Source organism: Saccopteryx bilineata, chromosome 3, assembly GCF_036850765.1.
Source record: "Saccopteryx bilineata isolate mSacBil1 chromosome 3, mSacBil1_pri_phased_curated, whole genome shotgun sequence".
Lineage (NCBI taxonomy): Eukaryota > Metazoa > Chordata > Mammalia > Chiroptera > Emballonuridae > Saccopteryx > Saccopteryx bilineata.
Genome location: NC_089492.1, coordinates 269,717,366 through 269,745,328, shown reverse-complemented (window position 1 = coordinate 269,745,328; position 27,963 = coordinate 269,717,366). Strand labels below are relative to the sequence as shown.

General features: G+C 48.5%; 1 protein-coding gene across 4 annotated transcripts; it reads right to left on the bottom strand.

The window, feature by feature from the left end:
* Positions 1–328: 328 nt before the first annotated feature.
* On the bottom strand, positions 329–27,521 carry PEF1 (penta-EF-hand domain containing 1). 4 transcript variants are annotated; one of them, XM_066269824.1, is made up of 7 exons: positions 27,386–27,428; positions 17,023–17,340; positions 8,486–8,762; positions 3,592–3,747; positions 2,976–3,119; positions 1,779–1,831; positions 1,183–1,318 (listed from the first exon to the last, which is right to left on the bottom strand). In XM_066269824.1, exons 1-6 carry the CDS (start codon positions 27,407–27,409, stop codon positions 1,788–1,790), a joined length of 963 nt encoding a protein of 320 aa, XP_066125921.1. In that variant the 5' UTR covers positions 27,410–27,428; the 3' UTR covers positions 1,183–1,318; positions 1,779–1,787. The 4 variants fall into 4 exon arrangements, with proteins under 4 accessions (XP_066125919.1, XP_066125920.1, XP_066125922.1 ...); XM_066269822.1 differs by lacking the exon at positions 1,779–1,831 and having other exon boundaries at positions 329–1,318; XM_066269823.1 differs by lacking the exons at positions 1,779–1,831; positions 27,386–27,428 and adding an exon at positions 24,336–24,353 and having other exon boundaries at positions 329–1,318.
* Between the last annotated feature and the right edge of the window lie 442 nt (positions 27,522–27,963).

Below are 27,963 nucleotides of genomic sequence, written 5' to 3'. Positions count from 1 at the left end.
TAAATGCAGTTTGTCTGGAAGATAAAAATAGGGCTTGAGATAACAAAAAGGCCGGGCTGTAAAAACTTTGAGGTGGCTGCTTCCAGCCCAGAATGCCAGTCCTAAAACTGTTACAAAACACACAGTCGTAAGCCCCCAGACCCCTGGCCTTCAACTTCACCCTGGTCACTGACAGCGGCCTCGAGTAGACGATGTTCCCCTCACCTGCTGCTTTCTGTATGGCGCAGTATATATATAGTATGTATTTAAATATTTGTTTAATGAAAGAATGAGTGACTGAATGGATGAGCATATACATAGCTGGGAAGGTGTGGTGGGAAAAGTGGAACAGAGTTTTATCCTTTTATTGAAGCTTACTGTTTCACTGAACTTTTGGCCCCAATGAAGAACAAAAAGGCATTGGCAGTGGGAGGAGGCAACTGTGCCCTGGGGGCTGAAACCAAGCCGAGAATGGTGGGCAAGCAAGGGGTCCGAGCTGAAGAGCGCAGGAACCTGGCCCAAGATGCCCAGGGAGCCGACTGCCCAAGTTCCCTGAGCAGCGACGGCCCCCAAGCGGCCAGAAGTTAACACACGGACTTGTGGATGTAGGGTGGGGGAATCCAAGCCACTGGTCCCTTGGGAAAATCTCTTTTCATGCTTGGTCAGATTCCACTCTGGAGAAACTGGCTCTGACAGGACAGCATGGGTGAGGGGACACAAGCACTAATGGTAAGGCCGGCCACTGGTGTCAGGGCACAGGAGGGAGAGCGAAAGGCGGGGCCCAGTCAACGGGACACAAACTCCATTACAACAACTGGCATCCTGCTCCTGCTGCAAGGCTGTGCCACTTAAATGCTCGGGTCTGTAAGGACATTTAACTTCAGTCCTCTTCTCAGTCAGGCCCCTACCTGCATGGCCTTGGCCCAGGACCCCACTATTTGGTGGCTATGACACAGGACACCCAGCCCTCTTGGGGAAGGGTGCGGCATCAGTCAAGGGAGAATCTTTTCCTAGGAAGGGCAGGAATAGGAGAGAGGCCCACATGCTCTCCCACTCTGAAGAGCCAGGAAAGGCCCCTCGGTGCACAGCACTCTTTAATGATGAGCAGGTCATAGCATCCGGGAAGCTGTCATGGTGACGAAGTCCTCGAAGCTGAGCCGAATGTTGCCCTGCACAGCTGTGTCCTTCTCCCGGAAGGCCTCAGTCAGCACCTGCAGCTGGGTGCACACCTGGATGAAGCGGTCTAGCTGCATGGCGGGACTGGCAGAGCGCGGGCAGTAGCGGGAGATCAGGAGCTGGATGAACTGGGGGCTCAGGTTGTAGCCCATCTGGGACAGAGCTGGAGAGGAGGGGCACACAGCACAGACACGAGCACATGAGCACTACCATCGGCCAGCTGCGCAAGGCACAGCACTTCAGGGGACTTGGAGGGGCACCGCGGCAGACAGAGGACAGAAGTCCCAAGGGTCTGTCAGGATGGGAGGAGCACAATAGGGCGCTCTGCCTAGACGCTCCCCTAGCTGGAAGGCCTCATTTCTCTTTCTCAAAATCTCCATCACCCTCTGTTTAGTCAGGCTCCTGGGCCCCAGAATGACACCAGGCTGTCCCTGCTCCTCTGTGACTCGTCCGCATTATGGAAGGAGACCTGAGCCCCTCAGGGCCGCACTGACCAGTGCGACACCAGAGGCAGCACGGGGTAGGGTTCCGAGGGCCTACTCTAAAGTCAAAATAGCCCCTCGGCAAGTTACTTATTAACCTTACTAACCTCTGACTTATCCTTAAATGGGGGTAATACTTACCTGGTCGGTTTAGTAAGGATGAAGAAAGGTTCTGTGAAGCATGGGCACAGTGCCTGACACAGAACGGGCACTCAGTAAGTACTGTTACAAGTACTAAAATCAGCATCACCCCAGGCAAGGCTGCCGGCCAATTCCAAGGTCTCAGCCTGTGCTGCCACCACATCCCTCCACCTGGGAGGCTTCTTTCCTTCCTCTCTGCACAGCCTACCTGACAGGCTAGAGTCTCAGCTCCCCTTCTGCTATGTAGCCCAAGGGCGTGTTACTGATACCAAGCCTCAGTTTTCTCATCCATGAAAGGACAATCATAAGGGATCCCTCAGCTAAGGGAAGGGTGAAAATAAACAGTAACTATCACACGGGGAGAACAAATGGCGTAACACATTTAAAGTGCTTATAACAGTGCCTGGCATACAGCCAGCATTCATTCAATAAATATTAGTTTTGCTGTGATAGTATCACCCTTACCAGTCTCACGACAGAACCCCACAAGGGTAGCTGATCAGTACAGGTCGCCTCCTTTCCTTTCTACCAGGGCACAGATGCGGTGTGCTCAGACCACCCACAGAGCTCCTGAGGCGACTGAAACCCGCAGCCAGGGCGGGGCTGGGCTCTCTGGGGAACCCCTTCACTCTCTCCGGCAAGCTCCCCGTCAGGCTCTCACACCCCACTAACCACTCATCCTCTAGAGTCAAAGCTGGAACCAGACCTGGAACTGGGGTGCAGGTCATCTTACCCAGCTGCAGCACTGACAGTGGTCGGGGACCAGAGTTGGGAAGGTAACTGCTTTCTAGCAGAGCCAGCAACATAAGCCATCTTTCTGAGCCCCTATGCAGGGCTCTTTCCACTCTGCATGCTAGAGACTAGAGTGGAGAGAGCCACACCAGCCACACGTACTGGTCTCGCGGTACCCTGCGTTACTACATGTCCACCCCTGAGGCCCCTGCCGGCTGGGCCTGTCTCGCTAGCACCGCCTGGAGTCCAGCTCCAGGAGTCCAGCTGTGGTCCTGGACCCAGGTGTTCCCTTGCCCTAGATCTTGGCTCGAAGCTCGGCCAAGCCACAGAAGGGGTGGAGAGCAGGCCTGGGCTCAGGGCAGCAGGCTGCAGCGCAGCTGGACCCCAGTGGCCAGAGGCTAGAGAAAAGCCTGGCTCTGCCTTGGGGAGTAAAGAGAACCCTGCTCGGCCCTGCCGTGCCCTCACCTTGCTGCAGCTCTGTGTGGCTGATGGAGCCCGAGTGGTCCCGGTCATACTGCTGGAAGAGGTTCTTCCACCGCTGGATGAATTTCAACAGGGCTGAGAAACCGTACACATCGATGCGGCCTGACTTGGTCTTGTCAAACATGTCTTGGGGGAAGGAAAAGGAGGGAAGGAGGCTTTGAGTTTGGGCAACGATCTTCTAGCAGCATTTCTCCCCAGGCTGGATGGAGTAGGAGACTCCATTGAACCCCAGACCTGAGGCCCAGTGTCTGTACCCAAGACATACCCTCATCAACACCACACTAGCCCTTGCCCCTGGCCACCCCTTCCAGAACTGCATTTTCTCTGCAGGCTTGAAAGATGACCCCTCCCTACTATCTCCTACCTGAGCATGGAGCCCCATTCTGCAGGATAGGGAACAGAGTTAGCCTGTGACTCAGTAGGGCCTAGAACTTGAGAAAAGCTCTAAGGGGAATATCTCACCTTGAACCCATTTTCCTGCCTGAAATCCTCCCTGGCCAAAAGATTTTTCCTCAGCATGGTCACCCACCCGCTTACTGTCTCAGATTATCAGGTGGTTCTGCCCCAAGCCTGACCATGGGGAGGGGCTAGTACTCACTTATCATCATGAGGCATGTCTCGTCATTGAATGAGGACCAGTTGGAGTTGAGCAGGGCCTGCTTCAGCTCCTTGATGGAGATGTAGCCACTGTGATCACAGTCCACTGACTGGAACCAGGAGTAAGTCTCAGGATCCACATTGGGAGGCGCGCCACCTGCAGGAAGGGGCGCAAACCCCGGGAGGAAAATGAAGGTCTCCACCCAGGCCAATCTGCAGAAATGCTGCGAAGGGCCAGTGAGTGCCTCCCTGACCACGGGTTCTCCCTATCCACAGTCTCACAAACCTACCTACTCATCTTCCATCAAGCCAATGCCCTCACTCTGATGGAAGGGGACCCTCAGTGTACACTCACGAATATTGGGTTGATTTCTACTCTGCATCCATCGGCTTTCCTAACAGTGCTCCAGTCACTTGTCTATCTGGTTTTAAGTTTCTAAGGAAAAAGGGCCTGTCCAGATGGTTAAGAACTCTCTGAAAGGAGGGATTATTTCTTCCCCAGAGGCTGGAGACCCAAAAATGTTTGCTGAGCACCTAACACACATAGCCCAGAGACAAGTAATGAGAGTCCCAGCAGCAGGGAGCCATCGGGGCAGGAACCAGGTCTGACTGCCCTGGCACAATGGGGAGTTGACGGTCTATCAGGAGCCGATGGTATCAGAGTGTGGGAGGCCACAGAGCTCCACCCCTCTCCCTTCCCAGTCACTGCTGATGTGTGCTGTGCACCCCATCTCCGAAACTCTCCAGACATCTCATCCCACACATCTGGGAGCTGATTGTCAGTTCCACACACAGGCATCTCCTCCTCTCTGTCCTCCTGCACCTGCCCAGGTTCAGATACCTCCCACCTGCAATGTGTAACAAACCAAAAAGCCTAACCACACCATCCTTATGGCTACTTTCCACCACCCTTCACCTGCTACCGAGTAATCTTTGTAAGATTCATCTCTGTTCTCACCAATTTCCCCCCAACCTCAACTCAAAACTCTTCAAAGGCTCCCACTGCCTTCAAAACAGTCCAACACCCTTAAAATAGCATTCCAGGGGCGCCCACAATGGGGCCTACTCCCGTCCACCTCTCCCCCTTGGTCCCCGCCGCCACCCATCTCTGGCCTGGCCCAGATGCAGCAGTACACTTGCTCTTACCGTGCCGGCACACTCCCACCGCAGAGCCACTGCCCTCCCGGTCTCTGCCTCATTCCTCTTCGCCCTCATCTCTTTCCATCCTTTTCCTTGCACCCTTCAAGACCCAAATGAAATGTGTTCCTTCCATAAAGCCCTCCTATTTTCTATCCCTGAAAAGGCCTTCCTCCCCTCTCCTTTCTACTCCTTCCCTCTTACGGCCCTGCTCACTCCACTATGCACGTTTCCAAACCACCTTCCAGGTTAGACTTGGAGCAACATGTGGGCAGGAGCCTAACTCATTTCTGAATCCCCAGGCGCTAGCACCAAGCCAGACACAGAAAGGCAAGGTGCTCAATTCATGCTAGAGTTGGTCTCAATTCAAGTCTCAGCCCCACTTTGTAGCCCTAGTTATTTAAATTCTCTGCGTATCAGTTTTCTTATCTACAAAATGAGGACACAACAGCCTCTACTTCATCAATTGGGAATATATAATTATATGAAATTTCTTAAATCAGCGCCTGCCACAATCTAAGCACTGTACAACTGCTGGTTATTAGTGCTGTTGCGGTTCAACGAGCTTTGTGTCTGTTGGTGCGTGCAAGCAGCTTGGTGTGTGTGTGTCAGTAGAGGAGGACAGGATCAATCACTTGGAAAGACATGCAGGGTGAGCTGGAATGTAGGGGAAAGGATGGTAGATGAAAGTGGGGAAGCACAGAAGACTTAGGAAAAGCCAGAGCTACACAATGCTGCTAAAGCTACCGACTGCACAGGCCACATTAAGGGCCCCTTCTCACACGTACTCTCAGAGGCAGCACGGGCAATGCGGAGCACAGAAACCACCACTGTGCCAGAGGTGAGGCCAGAGGTTCGCCCGACTGAGGGACTACCTGACCTCGTTGTACAGGAAACCTTCCTAAAACAGCAGCTTTGCCATGGGGGAGTGAGGGCCACAGCCCCCAGAAGGGCAGTCTCTGTAGCCTGCAGTCCCTGCATCAAAGAGGTGGGCCTCGGGAAGCAGAGTCCTGAGCCTTACCAGCTTGTGTGGCTTCAGCCAAATTGTTTTATTTTCTGAGTACTAGTTCCCCATTTCTAAAAATAGACTTACTTCCCAGGGTGATTGTGATGATTAAATAAAATAACAAAAGGAAGATTTAGCAAAGAGCCTGGAATGTGTGCAGTCCTGGTTCCAGAGGAAGGAACTGGATCTGAAGGCCGATAAAGACTTGAGATGGGGAGAAGGAAAAGCACGTGTTAGAGGCACAGCAGGTGTTCAGAGTACTCTGAGGGCTCCTGGGTAGACAGGAGGGAGGAGCGGCTCAGGTGAGGAGGCTGGAAAGGCCCTTTGGGTCTGAGTACCTTTAGGTTATTTCCTGTGGGCAGCGGGCATCTGCATGGTCATACCTGCCTTACAGAGCAGTGGTGCTCAAACCTTAGATCATGGGTTCAGTGGGGCCAAGGTGGGGCTTCAGGTGACCACCACAGGTGACAGAGGGATCATGCTTTAAGCAGCACTGTTCCAGGAGGCCACCAGCTGCACTGGAGAGGAGGCAATGGTGGCCAGGTGATGGGAAGCTACAGCGGGTGAGCAGCTGTAAAGCCAGAAGCCAAGGCCAGGGCCACTATCACAGCAGCCTTCTGGCCTATGCAGGTTCACATTGGATTCGGACAGTCGGTAAAGAAACAACGGAGCCACAAACTGGTGGGCCATAGTCCTTAATTCTAGCTTGCACCCGGTGGGCAAGTAAAAATACACACTGGGCTCCAAAACCCACTCACATGCAGTGCTCACAAAGCTACTGACTTATCCAAGTTTCCTAGAATCAAAGGTTTCTAGCTCACCAGACTTATTCTCCTCAGTTCCCCATCTCCTTCCTTATCCCAGATACAAACACTACACAAACTGGCATCTCACTCAGCACTCCGCCATCTTGGCTGCTTCTCCTGGCCACATGGCCTCTTTCTGCTCTCTGCTCTGCTCCCTCTGCTCTCTCATGCTAATCATCCCTGGAACCAAGAGCAAGCTCCCGTTCTGTCCCCATTTTATAGTGTAGATTCAAAACCTTTAATCCAATATACAAAATAGGGAAGTCTCTAATACAAAGTCACTTCTCTGAGGCATGATTGGATTGTACCGCCCCACATCAAAAAGGGTGGGAAAGGCTTAATCCCAAAACCAAGCCTCAGGCTACAAGGATTCTCAACACACATTAATATCACCTGGGCAAAGGCCTCCACGTGGGCAGTGTCATCTTTAACAAAGTGAGCATAATATATTTTATCTGCCCAACAGCAGCTAAGAGCCGAGGGCACATCTTTTCCTTCCTCTGGAGCCCCAGAGACCATCTCTGGCCTCAGACCCAGGAAGGATAAGCCTCTCAGCCAGGGGCTCCTTTCCCTGCAAGGACCTCATGTAGACACAGACACAAGATTTTAAAAGGATGAGAAAATTCATCATGAAGCTGCTGAGCTAAAAGCAAACGGCCAGAGCTCTGACAAGATAAATGCCACGGCACACAGTGTTTAGAAACCCCAAGGTTTGAACATCTCCCTCAGAGCCTCCTGCTGGGCTGTGTATGTGAAGCTGCCACAGCTTCCCAGAACTGCCATTCCCTGGGGGCCCTGCAGGTGCACCAGAGTGGCCCCAGGCTGCCTTGCTGCTGGCTTGGTCTCCTGGGAACAGCACTCCATTAAGAGGCTGACTGAATAGGCTTGGGAGGATGCAGGGGACGGGGCACTCACCTTCCCTGACCCCGTCTGAGACCATGGGCAATCTTCCCAAAGGTCTGACCCCAAAGGCCTCACCTGAAAATCTCTGCCTGCACTGAATCGCCAAGCCCCGGCCCATACCCCGCCTTGTCCAGTACCTCACTGTCAGTATCTCTGCTCTCTATCCCTCCCCCAGCTCATCCATCATTCTGCCTGCCTCAGCATCTTCAGTGGAAAGGCCTTTGGCACCTCTGCAATCACATTAAATGCCAAATCTTTGCTAAGAATGCCTCTGTAAGTCCTCTCTCAGAATCTTAATAAGCCCTTCCAATGTACCAGATACGGTGCTTATGTTTACCTGCACGTTATTTTATCTTTATTAGCAATCTTGTGAGAGACATTTACCCATTTTACAGATGTAAACACTGAGGCTTAATGGGGTTTCTCCCATGACAGACTGTATTATTATCTCCAAGTATTTGCTAATCTACCCCCCGAGCCTCGCCTTCCCTGTCAGAGCGCCGTAGGTCCTCTCCACTGCCTGGGGGCTTGCGGAGCCCCTCCAGGGGAGCCGGACCCTGCTGATCAGGCTGGACCAGGGGATGTAATTTGGCCAACAGAACGAGAGGAAGAGATATAGAGTCCCTGAAAGCAGAAGCTTTGAGAAGCATCACACATTGCTGCTAGCTCTCCTGCTTGTTTTGTCTGCCACAAGAACAAGGTATCTCAAATAGGGCTGTTCCTCCAGCCTGGATCCTGGAAAGAAAAGACACGTGGAGCAGAACCTCAGCAGCCAAACCCACAGCTGCCGACAGGGAAGCAGGAGCAAGTGACTGTGAGCAAGCAACAGAAATCATGTTTACCACTGTAACCGGAGACTTTGGAGTTGTTATCACAGCAAAGCCGACCAACAGATTTCTTATTCTGCTAATGCAAGTAAAGCTAGAATCAAGATGCTAAGGTGTCAGAGACCAGGCTCTGGACATCCACAGAAAGGGCAAGGATGGGCTCTGGATAACTCAGAACAAGGTCAGAGGCATTTGGAACCCAAAATCCTGACTTACCTGGAGGAGGTCCCTGTCCATAAGACCAGGGATGCTGGGTGCCGTAGGGATTTGGAGGTGGCTGACCATAAGGGACCCCTGGGGCCGTACCGCCATATGGTCCTCCTGGTGCTCCAGAGGGTGGCCCCCCAGGGTTGGGAGGTCCATAAGGCCCTCCAGGGGCAGGACCTCCTCCATAACTGCCACCAGGGGGTACCCCACTGCCATACTGTCCTTCAACAGGAAAGGAGCCACCTGGAGGGGCCCCGGGTGCTTGTCCTCCAGCTCCAGGGCAGCCCTGCAAGAGCAAGACATCAGTCAGAATGACAGGGTGAGAAACCAGTCACAGCATGGCACCTGACAGTTGAAAGCACTGCCATTCTTTCAACTGATCCTACAGGCAAGGCTGGAATCCTACCCTCCTAGGCCCCCCTTCCTTACATGCCAAGGGGGCTCTGCAGGGCTAGGATCATGTCTGGTTTGCCAGACTCTGTCCGCAGCGCCCAGTGCAGAATGAATGCTCAGTAAATATCCAGTGCAGAAATGAGCAGGTAAATGAATCAAATAGAATTACAAATCCTCACCCTGTGGTACCCCCATCTCTATCTGCAGAATTCATAGTACAGAAGTGTCTCTCTTCAGTCACAAACGGTGTATCCAATGCATAGAGTCACCTTTAGCATGCTTCCTTACCCCACTCTAGCCCACGATGCAAAAACATTTCCCACCCTCACTCATGGAAGTATGAGCCAGGCAGGCATGACCCTATTTCTAAGGCGATATAGGACAATGGTGAAGAGACAAAAAGATCAGTTCAGGCTCTGCCACTTACTAACTGGTCTAATGACTTAGCCTCTCTAAGCCTCAATATCCTGTGCTTTAAAATAGGAACACAGTGGTGGGATTCAAATAACTTAACAACCAGTTCTCTACCCTAACGACCGTTTTAAGTATAAAAAGACGATATAATGAAAGGTAGTTATTATTTCATACACTTGATACTTAAATAAGAACAATAAAACAGGTACACAGGCCTGACCTGTGGTGGCGCAGTGGATAAAGCGTCGACCTGGAAATGCTGAGGTCGCCGGTTCGAAACCCTGGGCTTGCCTGGTCAAGGCACATATGGGAGTTGATGCTTCTAGCTCCTCCCCCCCCCCCCCCTCTCTCTGTCTCTCTCTCCTCTCTAAAAAAAAAAAAAACAAAAAAAAAAACAGGTACACACAACTAGATTATGTTATGAGTTTTAAAATATTAAATATATGACAAAAAACCCAATAAAACTGTTATTTAAGATATTTCCATTATTGCTTCTCGATTGGCGTCCTCACTTGCAATTCTTTTCACCTCTGGACGGAATGAACATTACTACAGGTGCTTATAATATGCTGTTGCGCAGATGAATGTTAAAAGAAGAGTAAGGAATGTAAATTTGTGATTTCTACACTGGGTAGCTGCCCAGGTGCCCACCTTAAAGAGAACCCTGATTACAGGTGCCATTTTAACAACCAGTTTGCCAAACTCAACAAAAAATGAGGTATCAGTTCTACCGAACCAGTGTGACCCGGCTGAATCCCATCTACTGGAATAACAGTAGTCCCTGCCTAGGTTAGTATGTAAATGAAATAAGACCAGTCACATGAAGCACTTCCACACAGATCTCAGCACAGAATAAGCACTCAATACACATTAATAACAGCACCGTTCTACAGAGCATGAAACTCAAGTCTAGAAAAATCACGACTGTGTGGAGGGGCTGATGCCAGAATCCAGGTCTTTTGTCTGCTAAGCCCAGGCCATCTGTACATTAGAGCACACAGAGGAGCACCCCGTTCTTGTCCATATCCCCATGCCTCTGGCCAGGGATGCCTGAGGCTCAGGGTGTTCAGCGCCAACTCCCTAAATAGCCCGCAAAAGGCCCTGCAGAGCACAGCCCCAACACATCTGTAGAGAGGCTGAGCTCGAGGACACAGAGAGTAGCTGGGCCAAGCTCTGAGAGCCGTGAGGGTGGTTAACACCTAGACCTGTTCTAGTCCAGCTCAACCTGCAAGGCACACCAATGGTGTAGCCACTGACAGCTTGGACTTTCTCTTTTTATTGTGTTTCATAATTTCTGGGACAGTTATCCTCAGGGCTAAGAACAAATTCACACTTTATCTAACAAGGCTCTGCCTGCTTGAGGAAGGGAGGCTCCTTGAGGGAGCACAGGAAGCGGGCCCTTCCACCTTCCCCACTCGGCGTCATGGGAGCTCTTCTGCTAGAAGCTGCCAGAGCTAGATGTGAGACCCCTTCACAGACAATGAAGTAATAGGCACATCTCAATTCAAAACTCTGCTCTTGCAGCTGAGTTCACAACCATGGGACAGCGGCTTAATCACTTTAAGCCTCTTTCCTTATAAGTAAAATATAACAATTCCTTCCTCAATGAACGGTTCTGCAGATTATAAGAAATAAATGCAGAATTTTATTGGCTTAATTTTGAGCTAAAGCATCTTTTGATAAAACAAAAATTTAAAAAATGGTTTCAGAAAGTTTCTCTGGCTGAAGCAAGGTGGAGGGTTCAGAGCAGGACCTGAGGGCCCCTCCCTGGCTAGACTGTGAGGGAGCTCAGCAGAACCCTCACTGACTCAAAGATAGTCTGAAACCATTAACGTAAGAAAAATAGTTCTCACAATAGTGTCTGGCATAAAGGAAATCATCAATAAATCACAGCAGCTACTGTTATTATGATATTATTACCAGAAAAGCCCCAGGCCAAGTAACCTCAGGGCTGGAGAAGGCACAGAGAGAAGAGGGAATAGTTCTGAAGGAGCTCAGTTAATAGGAGAGGTATGGAAACACTCTCTGTGCCACCTAACAAAACAGCATAAGGAAACCGGTGTTTAAAATGGATGCAGAGGCCATGTGCCATGGGATCACAAAGGAGAGAGAGGGTTTTCGTAAGAGAGCAGCATCTGAGCTGAGCTGAGACTTAGAAGAATGAAAAAAGATTCCTAAGGAATTTGGAGAGGCATGATGGAAGAGGTACCCAGGAGGCCACTCACCTAACTTAACCCCTTCGGCTTACAGATAAGGAATTAGGCCTAGAGAGGGGAAGGGACTTGTTCAGGTCACACTGAGCTGGAGATGGAGATGGAGCCTGATCACTTCCCACCCACACCCACGCCCAAGGACTCCCACTGCCTCCTGTCATAGTTTTTTCCTAGAGCAATAGAAAACAGGACTCCAGCGCAGGACAGAAAGGGGGTGGGGATTCTGCAGAGTCTGGGCACACCCAAAGAACAGGCTGAACACCAAGTCTTCTTGCAGCTACTCCACAATAAGTCCTATGAACAACAAAGCAGGTGCTGACAGACAGGTCTTTTGACCTTCCCTATCACATTCTAGAGGCCTGGTGTACCCTGGCAGCAACTAAATCCCTTCCTTTCCATCCTGCATTAACGCCTTCATGCACAATCTACAAAGCACTTTCATATGCACACAAATGCTACTGGCAGAATCCTGTCAACAATCCTCTTAACATAAAAAAGGAAGAAAACTATAGGCCCATTCTCAGATGAAGAACCTGAGGTGCACAACTGTTAAAAGACTTTATTCAGCTAGCATTTACAAAGCAACAGTATTGTCCTACGCTCTGTGGTAGGCCTGGAGGCACAAAACTAAATAGGGTCTGACCTCGAGGAGCCCACAGGTAATTACAATACAGTCTGATCAGTGCTATGAGAAAAATCTACTTAAATGCTATCAAGAAGGCATGGGCAGAGGAATTTGTTATGTCTGTTGAATGATAAATGAGCAATAATATAACAAATGCATGAAGTGGGTCAAGGAAGGCTTCCTGGAGGAGGCAGGAATAATATTGGAGCCAGTAGTGAAGGATGCATAGGTTTCTCCATAAGGAAGACAAAGCCTGACCAGGTGGTGGCGCAGTAGATAGAGTGTCGGACTGGGATGCAGAAGACCCAGGTTCGAGACCCTGAACTCGTCAGCTTGAGAGCAGGCTCATCTGGTTTGAGCAAAGCTCACCAGCTTGGACCCAGGGTCGCTGGCTCGAGCAAGGGGTTACTCGGTCTGCTGAAGGCCTGCAGTCAAGGCACATATGAGAAAGCAGTCAATGAACAACTAAGGTGTCACAAGGAAAAACTGATGATTAATGCTTCTCATCTCTCTCCATTCCTGTCTGACTCTCTCTCTGTCTCTGTAAAAAAAAAAAAAAAAAAAAAAGGAAGACAAAGAAGGACATTCCAGACAGAAGGAAGAAGAGAGACAAAGGCACCAGACCTATGAGCAAGCTTGGAGTGGTCAAGGAATAGGCTAAAATGCAGGGGGCAGAGGCAGGAGTTCAGAATGGCAGGCTCATTACATACTCCCTGTCCAAGCACCTCTCCTGATGCATTTGTTAGCTGGTGAATAACTGGTGTCTTAGTTTCTGTCTCAGGCGTCCCCAAACCACGGCCTGCACATGCAGCCCCCTGAGGCCATTTATCCGGCCCCCGCCACACTTCTGGAAGGGGCACCTCTTTCATTGGTGGTCAGTGAGAGGAGCACTGTATGTGGCGGCCCTCCAACGGTCCGAGGGACAGTGAACTGCCGCCCCCTGTGTAAAAAGTTTGGGGACCCCAGCGTAGTATGGTCTCCACCACCTAACAGTGAGCTCCTGAGGGGCTGACACTTTGGCCTCATTCATCACAGTGCCCCAGGGTTTAGCACAGTGTCTGGCACCTGCAAGCCTCCATAAATATCTAAACAAATGAATACCACTCAAGAGTTTGGGCTTTATGCTGGAGGAAACAGCACCATAGAAGGGTTTCCAATAGGGGAGAAACATGATCAGAGCCTTGTTTAAAGCATTAGGCAGTGGCGGTGTGGAGGATGAGCTAGTGGGGGAGGCAGGAGGCTACGCGTTGGGCCAGCAGGCCCTGAACCAGACAGCAGACCTGGAGGGGGAAGAGAACAGGACGGATTCTGAAGCTATTTCAGATAGACTAGACATGACTTGGCAACTAATTAGGTTAGGGAAGAGCTAAAGGGAGGGAGGTGGGAGGAGGGAAGAAAGGGAAATGCTTGGAATGACGCAGGTTTCTAGCTGCACAAGAACACGAAGGAAAGGGAGCCACCAACTGAGGCAAAATCCAGGCCGGGAAAGACGGTCCCAGCATCAGAGTTGTTAATAGAGGTCTGAATCAGAAATGAAAACCAAAGTCTCTGATTCCAGGTTCCAGGGGTCCCCAAACTTTTTACACAGGGGGTCAGTTCACTGTCCCTCAGACCGCTGGAGGGCTGCCACATACAGTGCTCCTCTCACTGACCACCAATGAAAGAGGTGCCCCTTCCGGAAGTGCGGCAGGGGCCGGATAAATGGCCTTAGGGGGCTGCATGCGGCCCGCGGGCCGTAGTTTGGGGACGCCTGTCACTATTCCATGCTGCCAACATTTTTGAGAGTTGCTCCAAGAGCATTTCATGCCGATAAATACAAGATCATGAAAGAAGAAAAGAAAAGGCTGGAAGAGTCCAGTAACCATGGTTTCCAAAGCATCACAGACATATTGTGGGGAGGGGGCAATTAACATTTTATTGTTCTCTTTTTTTTTTTTTTTTGTATTTTTCTGAAGCTGGAAACGGGGAGAGACAGTCAGACAGACTCCTGCATGCGCCCGACCGGGATCCACCCGGCACGCCCACCAGGGGCGAAGCTCTGCCCCTCCGGGGTGTTGCTCTGCGGCGACCAGAGCCACTCTAGCGCCTGGGGCAGAGGCCAAGGAGCCATCCCCAGCGCCAGGGCCATCTTTGCTCCAATGGAGCCTTGGCTGCGGGAGGGGAAGAGAGAGACAGAGAGGAAGGAGGGGGGGGTGGAGAAGCAAATGGGCGCTTCTCCTATGTGCCCTGGCCGGGAATCGAACCCGGGTCCCCCACACGCCAGGCCGACGCTCCACTGCTGAGCCAACCGGCCAGGGCCAATTAACATTTTATTGAAGCTCTGCTCAATGCTTCTAGTTCAACTGGCTCTCACTGATCCTCAGTCATGTACGTGCTATTGTTTCCATTTTACCGTGTAGAGTTTAATCTAGTGCCTGTGATGATGCAGCTAGAATAGGTGAGTTGGTATTCATCTGGGTATGCCTGATGACTCGACTACATTACCCTCTTCTGTGTGTTCACTCAATAAATGAGTGGGCATCTACTATAAAAAGCCAAAGGCATAGATTAAGACCTGAAAACCAATTATGGGGATCTAACCAGTGAGTGATACCTTCAAGCTGGGCAAGAGTTAAGTTTTGCGGCCCTGGCCGGTTGGCTCAGTGGTAGAGCGTCAGCCTGGCGTGCAGAGGTCCCGGGTTCGATTCCCGGCCAGGGCACACAGGAGAAGCGCCTATCTGCTTCTCTACCCCTTCCCCTCTCCTTCCTCTCTGTCTCTCTCTTCCCCTCCCGCAGCCGAGGCTCCAGTGGAGCAAAGATGGCCCGGGCGCTGGGGATGGCTCCTCAGCCTCTGCCCCAGGCACTGGAGTGGCTCTGGTCGCAACAGAGCGACACCCCGGAGGGGCAGAGCATCACCCCCTGGTGGGCAGAGCGCCCCCCCCCGTGGGCGTGCCGGGTAGATCCCAGTCGGGCGCATGTGGGAGTCTGTCTGACTGTCTCTCCCCGTTTCCAGCTTCAGAAAAATACAGAAAAAAAAAACACAGTTAAATTTTGTGCCTCTTGCTTGAGTTGTAGCATTTGTTTTTGTAGTTTAACTTGGACATCACGTATGTGCTGTCCCAAAGGGGAACGAAAGGCGCCATGAAGTTGGCGCTGAGTATTTCCCAAGATTTCATGGAATTAAAGGGAACAGGGGTGACACACACAGTATGGAATTCGGTGTCACAAACAAGCCGCTGATGATCGCACATAGCTTGTTGCCTTTCTCCAATCCAGAGAACAGTGGCCTCCAAAGCATCTAGCCTTTGTAGGATTTCTTGTTCAGTTTGTGCTAAGAAGTTCTGAAGTAACCTGAAGGTGCTGGTTACCATGCTGGGCAGTCTGAACTGAGTGGAAAGCGCCACCGCAGTGGTAGCAGCCGTGGCTGCTGGAGCTGTGGCAGCAACAATAGAGGCAGCTAGGATTTGCACAAACCCTTTTACCCGCACCTTCTCACCAGCCCAAGTGACTTGCTCAGGGGCAGAATTACTCATCCATAGCCTGGTAAGGTTAACGGGAACCCAGGCCTGTGAGCGCTGGCAGATTTTATACAAGTGGGTTATGTAGAGGGTAGTACATTATGGTGTGATATGCAGGGAGTAATCCAAGTAACGTTAGTGAAAAATGTGGTATTAAAACGTTCCCTACGTCGCTCCACAACAGAGGTAAAGTTGACAGTGGTAAGATTTGGAGGGTTAGAGGTCATATGAAAAATATAAGTACATATAATAATTTGAGTGATGCTATCATTAGTTACCCATGTAGTGGAACTGTATTGTCCACGTCATAAGATTCTAGGGGAGAAAGGTAGAACAGCCCCACATACATATTTTCTAAGGCGGGAAAAGACTGACTTCCCTAGGTAAATGCAAAGGAGCCTCAAGAGGGGCCCCCAAAACCTGGGTTCCATAAAGGACACCCATTAATATAATGAATGACAAGGCATATTCCAATTCCAGAAGTGATTGGAGGGCTGGATTAATAGATCTTGAGGTCCCCAATTATTCAGTGTTCTACTGCCAACTAAGGGAACTGTGGAAAAATTCACAGAATGACATATTGTTCAACTCACATCTGTAGCATCTTTGAAAGAAAGTCAAGGATGGAGACAGATAGGAACATGAGTCTTTGAGTGATTTCTTTCCTGCTGTGGGGTACCCTGAACACCAATCGCTTGAAAAAATACTTGGTGGTGAGAGGCCCCTCGTCTGTTAAATTATGATAAATGTAGTTCATGCACCATTATGGAGGAAAAGGAATACACTGATAAGAAGAATTTCCATTCTCGGGAGAGGAGCGATTCTGTAAACATAGAGGAAGCTCCTTTGAGAGAGAAAAAAAACAATCTTGGGGGATCTTATACCACCCACTATGATAGCCTTCTTAACCACAAGTATCTCCACAACTGCAGAGAGGCCCTGAGGAGAGAAGTCATGAAGCCCCCATAATTTGGGAGTCACTGGAAGAAATAGGAGGTTCAGGGTTCTCCCAGGTAATAACATCAAAGTGATAGGTAAAATGGCTACTCAGCCACCATCTTAACAACAACGCAGGCCTGAAGGGGGAAAAAGGACTTGCTTACTTAGTAATCTGGCTCAGACCTCCCTTGCAGCTAGATGCTGATAAGGGACAGTTGAGTCAGAAGCAGCAGCCTCAGCTTCCCTTGCCCAAGTCCACATAAACCCTGCCCTATCCCTCCCTTGGTGCTGGTCTTAGTCTGCCTGCACCCAGGTGCTTTTCAAATAAAATTTCCTTTTGGAACACACAGCCCCACGTTTTCTGCCTTTCACAAATATAGGAGGATTTAGAATATGAGCCCAGTAAGTTAAAGGCTGAGTGAACTTACTGTAAATAAAGAGCAAACGGGTAAGTAAAAGTTTTACCTTTCCTGCTTGCGACTCAAGGGTAATAACGGAAAGCATAGAAAGAAAGAGGGTTTCTGGGGTGGCGGGAGTCCTGGTGCTCTGCAGTACCATCTCAGCCTGGCTGGTCAGGCTCTTCAAACTGCCCCAAGTAAGTTTGGAGGCATTAGCGGTTGAGGACAGAGGCTCACGCTTCCTCTTCTTCCGTGACGCTTTCATGTCTGGGGGAGTGCTCTGTTCGGGTACCAGCTGCTGGGTATTTGGTGGTAGGGGGTCCCCGCTGGGTTGATGCTGACTCATGGCACGGTTTAACATATCAGTCAGGAATCCACACAGGACCTGTAAGTGACAAAAAAAGCAGCATATCCTCTCCCCCAAGTAAGCAACTCAACGGGCCCCTTCCAATCAGGACCTGCAACAGGGTCCCGATACAAAACTAATGGTTTTGTTTTGTCCACGGGAAGACAGAAATGTTTTTCAGCTGTGGCAATCCTGTGGAAGAAATGTTTAAAAAATTCGAAGTAAACAAATATAACGGCCCCGAATAGGAACACAGAACAGGGACACAGTTCGGTGCCCTAAGGCAAAAGCCACAGTGGCGTCACCGGCGGAGAGTACTGCACACAGTACACGAACGCACGTTCTAGGGATAGAATCAGCATTCTGATTAATCAATATGTGGGCTAGATGAGCTACTTCCCTTGCCTTTTTATCTGCTCTAAGAAGTTCCCCCTTCCTGACTTCCTCATTCTTGTCTCTGCTTCTATTTGTATCAATCAATACCCATAGGGACTGGAGGTCCGGCCATTCTCATGAAACCAGGATGAGGGACAGTGAGGAGGTCTCCCCTAGGTCCCTCAGCACATTCCACTCCATCTCATCTCTGACTAGTTACTGTCTTCACGACAAGTGGTGCCCCACGTGAGGAACGAGAACGAAATGACCTCCCAAAGCCTGGAAAAGGGGAAGGACGCCCAATCCACCCTGGTAAGTGGGACACAGGTGATGGAAGAATAGCCTCCGAACATCTGCGGCAAGGTCAATAGGTTTCAGACCAGGAGACTCCCCACTTTATCCCTCCCTTTCCTTGTTTCTTTCCCCTGACCGTTGTGAGGAATTCCCTGACCCCTGAGCAGCAAAATCATAAGCTCCAACTACAGGGCCTTTTATGAGCAGCTGGCTGTAGAGTACCAGACAAACAACTCACTGATTTACTCCTAGTTATTTGGCAACAGCATCCTTGGTATCCTCGTGAAAGGAGCCTGGACATTGAAGACTGGGAGCAAATGGGTCCAGTTAACATATCAATTCCAATAGGAATGCCAGCTCCTAAATTTTGCATGGCCAAGTGCTTAGCAGCATCCTGATAGTCTTGAAGCTAAATTGTGCAGTTGTTAAGACAGTTCTTATTAAGCTCATTAGTCCCATGGGGTCATCTCATAACTTGTACCGATGGCTTCTAACATGCCTTTAGTAAAGGAGCTTTGCAACCCATTTTCAGTTAGACTTTTGTGAAACTCCTTGTAGACTTGAAAAGGGAGACTCTCATGTCAATCCGGTTGTCCTGGAGTTCTAACAATGGGGAAAGCCTGTGTAATTTCGCCTTCCCTTTCAAGTCCTTTCCGCAAGCACTTCTCGACCATACTTTCTTCAGGGGGTGGAGGCAAAAAGGGAGAATTGGGGGGAGGGTGTTAGACTTACTGGGTGCCAAAGGTTCATCGGGACTGGGTAAGGCCTTTTCCTTACACTGAACAGGGCGAAGTGCTAGCCAGTAGGAATTCCAATCAATGAAATGTTATACTGTAACCGGGCCAATGGAATTCCGCAACCATCGCCTGACCCTTTCCTAGTCCTCAAGATCAAGTCTGCCTTCCTTGGGGTACCTAGGGCATTGTTGACAAATCGTTAGCAAGAGAGCTGTAAGGTTTCTATCCCTCACCATTGCTCGGCCTGCAAGAGGCCCCGCAGCTGGAGCTTGTGATTGATTACGATGCTCCAAGGAAAGGAAATTTCCCATGCAAGGGGGCAAATGAAGGAGAAGGGGGGAAAGGGAGGGAATCCCCTGATCTGATCCCTATTAAGACCTCACCACAAGCATCCAGGGGCTTGTCCTCTGCCACTCGTGTCCCTTACCAGGATGAACGAACATCCTTTTCCTTTGCAAGGCTTTGGGAGGTTGGTCTGCTCCTCACTCAGGGCACCACTTGTCGCGTAGTCGACAGTAACTCGGAGACCAGATGAGCTGCACCGAGACCACCCAGACCGCTCACAGAGAATCCAGAGGACAGACAGCCCAGCCCAGCCCATCCCAGCCCACCACAGTCTTGCTCAGATATTTATTAGGGGGAACAAACAACAGGAGGAGTTTTGGGGGTGGGGGAAGTGAAGGGAAGGGCAAGAAACATGTTGACTCCTCAGGTTAACTTCATGCTCATAGAATCCTGCTTTGCTGTTTTCAGCAAGAACATCAGAGAACCCCTAGACTTTGTCCCAGCGCTGGGCTTTTGCCCAAAGGGGTCTCTGGCTTCTAGCCTATTCTCAACCGCATTTCCTATAATCTAGCATGTGCTGGTGCCAGGGAGTGTCATAAATTATATCTGTCAAATACATACACACACACACACACACACACACGATTTCTACAGAAAGGTTTGAAGGGAGAAAGGTTGGATTAGTGTTCTTCAGAGGCTTCAAGCGCAGAAATCAGGGAGACTGAGACTGAGACTCAGAAGAACTACTCTTTTTTTCAACCCAGTTTCTAGACCCAATTTGAGAGCCACAGTATTGTAAGAGATCCCAAAGACTCTACAGTCCAACCTCAGTCAATGTTGGACTCTGGCTGTATTCCTGCAGGTGGGGGGGAACTCACCCCATCCCAAATAATCCACTCAGAAAGTCCTATATTTTCTTTTGGTTCTGAGAGCTCATTCTTTTACTTCCAAAACCCTTGTGAAGCTCAGAGGGGTCAAAGGTTTGTCCACACTGAGTCCTGATGGGGAAGAGAGTAGACTGCATTGCCAAGACAAGCCTTTGCTTGGTCGGAGCTATCCCTCAAATGCCTGCTGGAGGAGGCTAGAGCCCATACAAAAGGGTTAAACAATCACAATACAGAGACCTGACCAGGCGGTGGCGCAACGGATAAAGTGTCGGACTGGGATGCAGAGGACCCAGGTTCAAAACACTGAGGTTGCCAGCTTGAGCACTGGCTCACCAGCTTGAGTGCGGGGTCACTGGCTTGAAGCATGGGATCACAGACATGACCCCATGGTTGCTGGCTTGAGCAAGGAAGGGGTCACTCTGCTGTAGCCCCCCAGTCAAGGCACATATGAGAAAGTAATCAATGAACAACTAAGGTGCCACAATGAAGAATTGATGCTTCTCATCTCTCTCCCTTCCTGTCTGTCTGTCCCTATCTGTCCCTCTCTCTGTTTGTCTGTCTCGGTCAAAAAAAAAAAAAAAAAAGTGGTTCACACATTCACCAGCAAAGCCTCCTAAAATATTTAAAGGCTAGAAACCTGTAGCCAATAAACAGTGAGCCAAGAACTGTCCCAAAATCTCAATTATCATGTCTGTGCTGACATTCCAAATGTTTCCCTCCAGCATCATCTGACACAAGCTGCAGACCCACATATCCAACAACCTCCCAGACCTTCCCTCCAAATCTATTCCTCTCTGCGTTCCCCTCAGTGGATGAGATACCCTAGTGCCCTCTTGGGCACCTTCCCTTTCCTCCTCTCTGAAACCTCAATTAGGCACCAAGTTTAATCAACTCTGCCTCCCAAATGCTTCTCAAACCATTTTCACCAGGTCACTGTTCTCTCTAACCTAAATTAGTTCAATAGCTTTGAAACAGCTCTCCCTGCCTCCAGTCTCTCCTGCTTCAACCCATTTTCACAGCGCCCCATGGTAATAGCCCCAAAGCACAAATGGAAGAAAACTCTTAGCAATTCCCTCATTATTCTTAGGCTGAAGTCCACACTCCTCAAAAAGGCTTCTGATCTCTGCTTACCCTTCTCACCTCATCTCACCTTTCCCCTCTTTACAGCATGTGGACTGATCTTCTTAAAGTCCTCCAAAATATTGGGCTCTCTCATTTGCTTCCTAGTCATTGTGCATACTATTTCCTTTACAGGAATACCATTCCTTTCTTCACTCAGCTAACTCCTACTGGAGATTCAATTTTGGGTTTAAATGTCATCTCCTTTAAGAAATCTTCCTTCCCCAGTGGTTGAGTTAGGTATCCCTCCTGTGCTATCTTAGTACCTTACACTGATTCCCATTTAATACTTATCACACTGACTCTACAATTTACATATCTGCATCCCTCTTCCATTTGAGAGTATCTCTATTATATGCGGCTTAAGTGTCTGTTTGTCGCTGATAGCTTATTGGTTGCTTGCGTAACTGTACTAGCCAATGGGGTGAAGTTGCCACGGCATTCAAATAGTCCCACCTTCTGGCATGCCACCTCACAAATTGAGGTTAAAGATTAGAGCAATTATTATGCTGTTAAGAAATCTTAACACCAGAAGGGGTCTTTGCAATGGTACAAGACTAGAGGTTCTCCAATTGAAAAATAATGTCATAATAGCTAAGTCTTTGACTGGCTCCTCTAAAGGTGAAATACATGTCATTCCAAGAATTGATTTGGCTCCATCTCAAATAGGGTTGCCGTTTCAATTGAGACATAGACAATTTCCTGTAAAACTTGCCTTTGCTATGACCATCAATAAGTCTCAGGGCCAAACACTTAAGCATGTTGGCATTTTTTACCTGAGCCTGCATTTGGACACGGTCAACTTTATGTTGCCTGTTCAAGAGTTCGTGAAAGAACGGACGTAAAATTAAAAATAATTGATGGTCCTCTGCAAGGCGAGCTTAAAAATGATGGAAATATCTACACAAGAAATGTTGTGTACAAAGAGATCTTTGACATGTGAATTAACATTTTATTATTTAAATCACCTTTATTTATTGAGCTAGCGGTGGCTCTTAAGAAATGTACCGCCAGTGGTTTCCTTCATTGCACTCTACTTAGGAAACCCCGAGGGGCACTAAGCAAAGGGGCGTCCTCACCGCCTGCCCTGGGTAATTCAGTTTGAATTAGCAGACACCTTTGCACAAATTATTTTAATTACAATTTATAATATCTAGAACAGCGGTCATTTCGTATGACCGCCGGGCTTTCTAGTTTACTATATGCCAAAACACTATATCAAGAACTTTACATGGACTGTCTTGTTTAAATCTTTACAGTAACTTGAGGTGGGTACTCTTATAATCCCGTTTTAAAGAAAGGGAAACTAAGCCCTGGCCGGTTGGTTCAGTGGTAGAGCGTTGGCCTGGCGTGTGGAAGTCCCGGGTTTGATTCATCAGGCACTAGAATGGCTCCAGTTGCAACGCCCTAGATGGGCAGAGCATCGCCCCCTAATGGGCTTGCCAAGTGGATCCTGGTCGGGAGCATGCGGAAAAGTCTGTCTCTCTGTCTCCCTGCTTCTTACTTCAGAAAAATATAAATTAAAAAAAAAAAAGGAAAAAACTAAGCCTCAGACTTTTCTAAGAAATTTCTACAAGGAAATGGCAGAACAGAGATTTGAAATCTCTCTGGCCTCAGAGACTAAGCTCTTAAGTGTTGAAACCAATCAGGCTGGCTCCTCCCCAGGATTTACTACTCTAACTTCCCAGTCCATGCTTGAGTACCCTGGGGCCAGAGGCAGTGGAAAACTAGTTTTGACTCCTAATAAGCTGGAATCCTCCAGGGCTACGTACTAGGTGGAAGGGAGGTAACACTAAGCCAGTGACTCCCAAACTTTTTGAAGTCGGGGCACACTTAAAATCCTACAAATAATTGTAGGAGCACTATATACAAATTTCTGAGAAATATGTTATAATAATTAAGTCAAATATTAAAGAAAAAAATATAAAGTCCAAGCGTGCTTTTATGGTAATTAAACAAAATAAATATGACAAAATTAAATTTATTCTGACATTAAAAGTATTTTTATGTTACATTTTTTGAGTTATGCTTTTTAGAATTAGTAAAAAAGAGGGGTTAAAAAATTTAAAAAGTGACAAAAAAGTTATCTCTTTATATATTTATATGTATTATAGATACATTCTTAGTAAGATTTAGTAAATTTGGCAGGTCCCGGCGTGAATGTGTTAAGTTTTTTCATTCTTGTGTTTATGAAAAACATGAGCCTGATGTGTCCTAGTGATTTATTCAATGTTTGGGCATATATCTGAAAGGCAAACTCTCATTTCCTCATCAATACATTGAAGAATTCCTCTCTTTTTACTCTTAATTGTGTTGAGTTCAGAAAACCCCTAGCATACACATCATCTTAACTTTACACCAAACAAAGGATAGAAGAAACTTGCCTCCAGTCTTTCTGGGGAACATGGGGGGTAGTGTAAACAATCCAGCACCACAGCTTAACAGCCTTCTGCAACTTAATCACGCAAGTGAGGTGCGGGGTTGGGCCAACTGTCAGCTTATAGCCAATTCCCCACACCTCTGTCCCCCAGAAATCTAAACTCCAAAACCCCTGTTGAATTTTTGGTCCCCAACAGGCACATATTTCTCTGGAATACCACAGGGCACACCTGGAAATCTTCTAGGGTTTTGAGAACCACTGTGCTAAGCCTTTGAATGCTTTAAAAACAACCCATTTCCTTTCTTGGGACACCACAGACCAGGAGCTGAACAGGTAGACAAGAGTATAATGGAAGAACAAACTCATTTCTTCTTCTATTCCAGACATGCTTCTCTCTGTACTTCCCAATATTTCACTGAGCATAAGCCCAGGCTGCATGGCATGATAACAGCAACTGCAGCAGCAAGAGTTATGCCTTCATGCACTGGCACACACTATGTATTAGCAGTGTGCTAAGCTCCTATCAGTTTTCTATTTCATCCTCATTTCAGCCCAATGAAGTGTTAGTTCTCTCCTTTTAAAAGTAGAAAACTGAACCTCTAAGCCCTTAGATAATTTGTTCAAGGGTATATAACTATTTAGTAGTAGATTAAGTATTCTGGCCTAATTCAGTCTAACCTGGAAGTCCAGGTTCTTAATTTCTATCTCACTTCTTCTAGGACACATAGAAACTACCTCCAAAAGCTTATTAAAATGTAGGGCCCTTTCTAGATGAACAGGTCTAAGGTAGAACCCCGAAGTTCGTTTTTTTAACAAGCTCCTAGGTGATTCTGATGTAGATCATCCACTGAGAAACACTACACTATGGCAATGTTTACCCAAACTCTTTCAGGAACGCTAGTGTTATCCAAAAACTGACCAGACATTAAAAAAAAAAAAAAAAAAAAGATGCCTGACCTGTGGTGGCACAGCAGATAAAGCGTCGACCTGGAATAATGAGGCTGCCAATTCGAAACCTCAGGCTTGCCTGGTCAAGGCACATATGGGAGTCGATGCTTCCTGCTCTTTCCCCTGTTTTATCTCTTTCCTCTTTCTCTCTCTCTAAAAAAAAGTGAATAAATAAAATATGTAAAAAAGAAAAAAAGAGGTGGGAGATCCCATGGTTAAATAAGGTTAAGAAATAACAGTCATCCCTCGCCACATCCCAGTTCACTTTTCGCAGTCTCACTGTATCGTGGATTTTCAAACTGTATATATCTAATTTTGTATCACAAATTTTTCGCTACATTGTGGGATTTTACAGTATATAAGTATTTTATATATTTATCATTTTAATTATTTTTGCAGTAAAATAAGCATTTTCTAGCCTAAAAATTCAAAAACTATATAAAAAATATAAAGAATTTTAAATCGAAATAAAATATAAGATCACTACTTCGCAGATTTTTGCCTATTGCAGGTGGTTCTGGAACCTAACCCCTGCGATAGACAAGGGACCACTGTACCGCATATTCTAGCCCTCTCTGGCATACTTACAATGTGTGTGTGTATATATATATATTTTTTACAGAGACAGAGAGAGAGTCAGAGAGAGGGATAGATAGGGACAGACAGACAGGAACGAAGAGAGATGAGAAGCATCAATCATTAGTTTTTCGTTGCAACACCTTAGTTGTTCATTGATTGCTCTCTCATATGTGCCTTGACTGGGGGCCTTCAGCAGACGGAGTAACCTCTTGCTGGAGCCAGCGACCTTGGGTCCAAGCTGGTGAGCTTTGCTCAAACCAGATGAACCTGCGCTCAAGCTGGCGACCTCGGGGGTCTCAAACCTGGGTCCTCCGCATCCCAGTCGGACGCTCTATCCACTGCACCACAGCCTGGTCAGGCTACAATGTATATTAACAAATTAAGAATTCTGAGATGCCCTGTGAACTTATTCAGCTCTATTTAACAGAGTACTCCCCAAACTTGTTTAACCACAGAATCCTCTTCTATTAGCAATACCTATTAACATCTCACAAGACTCAGAAAATGGAACAGAGCTTGGGAAACGTTGCTAGGTTATACCTCCTCCTAACTCCAGCCCATGCTAGCCTCTCTTTTTCCTACCTCTGCGAAGTATGCAATGAAAGGAGTTTAAGTTCAGTCCTGCCCTCTTCCCCTCACTTACTATATATGACCTTGAGCACTTAACCTCCTTGGGGTGGTCCCTCGGTTACAAAATGGGGGTAATACTCCCGGCTAGTATGTCTACTGGGCCTCCATGATTGAAATAATGAAAATCTCAAATACAAAAACTCGCCGCAGCTGCACTCCCCCAGAGGGTTCTTGGGCCTTTTTTTGTTATATTAACTATACTCAGTTGGGCACTTTGTACTATCTGATATGATCTTGTTTAACAATTTCTCCCACGTGGGTTTTATCTCCTAAATTAGTGTGATGTTGGATAACTCTGGAACCTTCTGGGCACATTTCTTCCTTTTAAAATGAAGGGACTATTTTTTTTGAGAGTGAGTCAGAGAGAGGGATAGACAGAGACAGACAGGAACAGAGAGAGATGAGAAGCATCAATCATTAGTTTTTTCATTGCGCATTGCAACACCTTAGTTGTTCATTGATTGCTTTCTCACATGTGCCTTGACCCCCAGCCTTCAGCAGACCGAGTAACCCCTTGCTGGAGCCAGCGACCTTGGGTCCAAGCTGGTGAGCTTTTGCTCAAACCAGATAAGCCCGCGCTCAAGCTAGCGACCTCGGGGTCTCGAACCTCGGTCCTCTGCATCCCAGTCCAACGCTCTATCCACTGCGCCACCGCCTGGTCAGGCTGAAGGGATATTTTGAAGGCCCTTCCAGTACTGACCTTACAGGCGTCCCCAAACTACAGCCTGGGCCCCGCTAGCGGCAAGGGGCCCCCTGAGGCCATTTACTCGCCGCCCCCTCCCCACCCTCGCACTTCCGGAAGGGGCACCTCTTTCATTGGTGGTCAGCGAGAGAGGAGCACTGTATGTGGCGGCCTTTCAACGGTCTGAGGGACAGTGAACTGGCCCCCTGTGTAAAAAGTTTGGGGACCCCAATTTAAGAGTCTAGTAAAAATCAAAATACTAAAAGGTAACACCTGTTACACTTAGTAGTACCAAATAGCTTACAAGCATCACTTCGTGACTCTTCATAACAGCTCTGGAGACCCTATTATTTGTCCGTATTTTATAAAGGAGGAAACTTCCACTCAGAAAGGCAAAATAACTTCCTTGCTCAGGGGTTCAAACCTTTTAAGTGATGGAGCCAAGTTGTGAACCTTCCTATGACAACAAACTGTACCTAATCATTCAACCATTCTACCATTCAACAAAAGATTCCAGCCACAGTATCATCCTACTGTGGGGTTCTTGGCTGGAAATTAGATGGGTCTGCAAGTGTAAGAGCAGCATTTGCTGAGAGCCCCAGGGTCTGCTGCCTCACTGCCTGGTGACTTTAGATACGTTGTGTCTTCTCTGGGTTTCATTTTTTTCCTGCCTGAAATGGAGGTGTTGGACTAAGTAGTGAAACAAGGTCACTTGTGAAGCCTGCTAAAACCAGTCTCCTGATTTTTCGCATGCAGTACGTCAGGGATGTACTTTTTATACGACTCGCCAAATGATACCGACGGACCAGTGCTCTAAACGTTCTGTCGGCGTTGATGATCCCGCCCGGGGACCCTGAGGGAGCCTTGCGAAAGCATGGGGCCCAGACCAAACCCAGCCTGAGTCTGAGTCTGTGGGGTACAAGGTCCCCAAATCCTCGCGTGCGCAACGTCAAAGGGCGCGCGACACGACATCCCAGACGTGTAGTCCTGACTGACGTTGAGACGGGCGCGACCGACCATCCCTTCGCCCTTCTCACCGCGCTAGACCTCGCTGAACCGACTGTAGCGTGAGAAGGGCACGGAGAAACCGTAAAGAAAGCAAAGTCAGGGTCTGAGCCTGGACTTGGCGAGGCTCCTGCCTGGATTCGCCTGCCCCTCACACACTCACCTCCGCGTAGGGATGTCTATCCATGGCGACTCTGACGTCACATTCGGCCAGGGGCCGGGCTTTCGGGTTTCAAGCCCGCCCCCGCCTAGGCCTAGAGACAGACACGTTTTTGACTGGAAGGCGCGTCTATCAATCCTGGGGGCAGGGGTCAATGAAAGTGACGCTATAGGGCGCTGGTTGGGTACTTCCGGCGAGGTGGGCGGAGCTAAGGAACCGATGGGGTTTTGGGAAGTTTTGCTTTATGTTGAGGGCGGTTATTGCTTCCTTTCCTGCGGTAGAGGTCAGCCCCAGGTGTTTAATGACAAACTTAGGTGGGGTGTTGCGGCAGTGGCCATGTTTTAACCTGGCAAATGGACACATGATAGTGGCCTAGTTGCTGTCGTCCATCCAAGTTTCCGCCGGAGGTGTGCCTAGGCAGTTACCGTGACAACGAAGAGGCCTCCTGCACAGGATAAATGCAACGGTGGAAGTATATATTTCACTCTAATGTCAAGACACCAGGGACAATTACTAGCTTTGGAGTGGGACTGATGGTCTTTGGAGAGGAAAATCCCCAACTGTCCTAGTGGGAGAGGAGA

Bases quoted from the DNA above. Each gene is read 5' to 3' on its own strand.
- PEF1 (XM_066269822.1), bottom strand. From the start codon at position 27,409: ATGGATAGACATCCCTACGCGGAG. The intron at 17,341-27,385 runs GTGAGTGTGTGA...TGTCACTTACAG, and splicing joins ATAGACATCCCTACGCGGAG to GTCCTGTGTGGATTCCTGAC. The intron at 3,120-3,591 runs GTGAGTACTAGC...CCTTCCCCCAAG, and splicing joins GACATGCCTCATGATGATAA to ACATGTTTGACAAGACCAAG.